Source organism: Pteropus alecto, unplaced genomic scaffold, assembly GCF_000325575.1.
Source record: "Pteropus alecto unplaced genomic scaffold, ASM32557v1 scaffold414, whole genome shotgun sequence".
NCBI classification, from domain to species: domain Eukaryota; kingdom Metazoa; phylum Chordata; class Mammalia; order Chiroptera; family Pteropodidae; genus Pteropus; species Pteropus alecto.
In genome coordinates this window covers 1,280,139-1,283,399 of record NW_006435781.1, presented here as the reverse complement: position 1 = coordinate 1,283,399, position 3,261 = coordinate 1,280,139, and the positions used below count along the sequence as shown (strand labels likewise).

Below are 3,261 nucleotides of genomic sequence, written 5' to 3'. Positions count from 1 at the left end.
GAGGGGAGGGGGGAGGGAGAGGGAGGAGATAGAGTAAAAGGGGTCAAATATGTGGTGACAGAAAGAAATCTAACTATGGGAGGTGAACACACAATGTAAATATATATCTGCCTTACTGTTAAAGTATACAGATGAAACTTATTGGATTTCGTTAACCAATGTCACCATAAAAAATAAATTTAAAAAATGAATAAATAAAAAAATAATAAAAATGACAAGTTTTATGTTTATAGGTAGATTTACCACAATTTAAAAAATATACCAAAACCATTGAATTGTACACTTCAAAATGGATGAATTGTACAGTATATAAATTATATCTCAATAAAGCTGTTAAAAAATGATTGTTATTAAGCCAGTGTGGTTATAGTTGAAGAACAGACATAATCGAATGTAAGGGAATACAGAATCCAGAAGCAGATTCATACATACATGTTTCCTTGATTTATGACAAAATTGCCATAGCAATACAGTGGGAAAAGAATTGTCTTTCGATAAATGATGATAGATTAATTGATGTTGCTTTTCATTATAAATTCATATGTGCCACTTGGTTTTAAAGAGTAAGTATGCATTACATTTTGATAAACATTGTTAAATATTAGATTTAAAAAGTATCTGTAGTAGAAAGAAAACTCTCAAGCAAGCAGCTAAGTAAATAAGTAAATAACAAACAAACAAATAAATAAATAAAACACCCTTTGAAGAAGGTTAGCATAAATTAAGCATTGATTAAGTTTATACTACAGTGAAGGTAAGTGAATCTGATTCATGATACTTGTTGAACTGTATCACCTCCATCGTGTTTAAATACTGTTAATATTCACCTGAACACCGAATTAATTACTTCATCCCTTTTCTGGTCTAATTATTTAGAATAATTCATGCAAAGTAATAGTGGCATATATTTTGGCATTTGCTCATTAATGCACCATCCTCCACCACCACTATTTCCATCCATAACAAATTATTCGGCCAAATCAAATGGTCAGGTTAAAAAAAATATCTACACACAAGCCTCCCACCCCCACCCCCACCAATAAAACACCCATGAAGCAAAACAAATATAAACACTTGCGACATTTAACACATGTGACAGGAGAAATGATTAATGTCTAACCTTTATCCACTGAAGATTTGTCTGCTTGAGCTTATTTTCAAGTTTATCTTGCTCTTCTGGGCTTAGGGGAGCACTTACAAGCACTGTTCCTCCAGTTTCATTTAATTGTTTTAGAATTCCCTGGCGCAGGGGCAGCTCTTCTGCCAGTAACTGAAACAGACAAATGCAACAACTTTTAAAATTAATTACAGCACAATGCCAACTACCTTGTCTTTGACTCTATTGATTAATCTATCAAAATGAAGCAACTTGACCAAAGGACTACCGGTACCTCAAATACTAACAGTTTTCTATAGAACACATAGCTGATAGACTGAATCATCCACTAGCAAGTAAATAAAATTATCCTAGAAAGGACCAGGATATCTTATCCCTCAGAGATTTGTCTTTCCAAGAGAAAAATGTCATATGATATCAGCTTTAAAACAACACCCCAAACAGAGTTAAGAGCCTGAAAACATATTTCTATCAGAAATAGAACAATCTGGATAAATTCGTCACCCTCTTAGGTATTAAGCCTCCAAGTAGTAACATATCACTGAATGAGAAATTGCATTATCATATTAAGAAGTAACTAACATTGAGAACACATCAGGTACCAGGCACTGTGCTAATCTCTTCACATCTATTATCTCAATTAATTTTTAAATAATAATTTTATGAGGTAGATTCTATTATCTTCATCTTACATAGAAGGAAACTGAGACAGAGGTTAAATACCAACAGAGAGGTTAAGTACCAGATCCAAGGACAAAAGTAGCAAGTGACAGACCTGTGATTCAAACTTGGGCAGTTTCATTCAAGAATCCTTACTTTTGACTCTTCCATATCCCTGGATTTCTCTTATTCATTCAGCATCAACTTATCAATGCCCTTTCCAAGATCTACAAAACCACTATTATTTTAATAACTGTCTTTTATTCTGCCATTTAGAGCTGTAGTGTCCAATACAGTACCACTAACCACATGAATCTTTTAAAATTTAAATTAAATGAAGTTCAAGAAAATAAAAACTCATTTCCTCATGCACACTAGCTACCTTTTGAGTACTCATAAGGCACACGTAGCTAGTGGTTACTGAAATAGACAATGTAGAACATATCCATCATCATGGAAAGTTCAACTGGACAGTGCTGATCTAGACTGTCTAAGGAAAAAAGAAAAATCAATGCAAATTTATTAATAAGTGAATGCTGCTAAAGATGTCTCTTAAATAGGTTACCAATTATATTGCTATATATGACACTGAATATACTTAGAAAAGACGAATTTTCAAGAACTGAGTTCATTTTTCCATGACATAACCATATTCAAATGACTACAGATTCAAAACTTTTTACTTTTGAACCTCAAATACTTAGAGTAATATCTGACATATAGTAGTACTCATTATTTGTTTACTGAATTAAGCAATAATTTTATTTTTATACTTTTCTGTTCAGGTACAAATTTGTGTCAGAGAAATAAGTGGTTGACCTGAGAGTCAATTTGCACATGTAAACCAACTGAATCATTGATAAAGGAGTAATTCCATTTCCTTTTGGTTGTGTGACCTTGTAAAATGAGGATAATTCCAATCATTTTGAAAGTTTGATATGAAGACTATATAAAATAGCAGATGTAAATATATCTAATGCTAAGTACATAATAGGGAATGATTAAATGTTAATTTCCCTTTCTCATTCATCTTCCCTTCAAGATTTAAAAACAGATGCAAAGTGTCTCTTTCCTAGAACTAAAACCATAAAAGTTAACCCAACTGCACAATTAGAGCCATGCCAGTCAGCCAGATGAGATAATCAGAGATAAGCAGACATGACTGTAGGAAGGCATGAAAAGCAATTTGAATAAACTGGATGTCTATTCAACCAGTACTAAAACGTAAACCAACACCATGACACCCACCACCCTCTCACTCACACAAAAACATTGCTTCAGGCAAACTGAACACTTAATTAGAGGCTGAAAGTAGTTGGATTGATTTGGTGATTAAAATCTTCCCTAAAAAATGAAATTCATTCTATAAAGATTCTTCCTAGTTTTTAAAATAATTTGGAGCTATGAACTTTTCCAATAAGTCTAAAATTAATTTCAAATTAGTTGTAAAAATACTGCCATGCTTTTTACGCACACATACACAC

General features: G+C 32.6%; 1 protein-coding gene across 1 annotated transcript in view; it reads right to left on the bottom strand.

Moving 5' to 3' along the window:
- The window catches only part of DMD (dystrophin), a 1,580,480-nt gene that overhangs the window by 732,838 nt on the left and 844,381 nt on the right, over positions 1-3,261 (bottom strand). Inside the window, exon 46 of the mRNA XM_006911463.3 lies at positions 1,121-1,270. Coding sequence (XP_006911525.1) covers positions 1,121-1,270 — 150 coding nt within the window. The remainder of the gene's footprint in view (positions 1-1,120; positions 1,271-3,261) is intronic.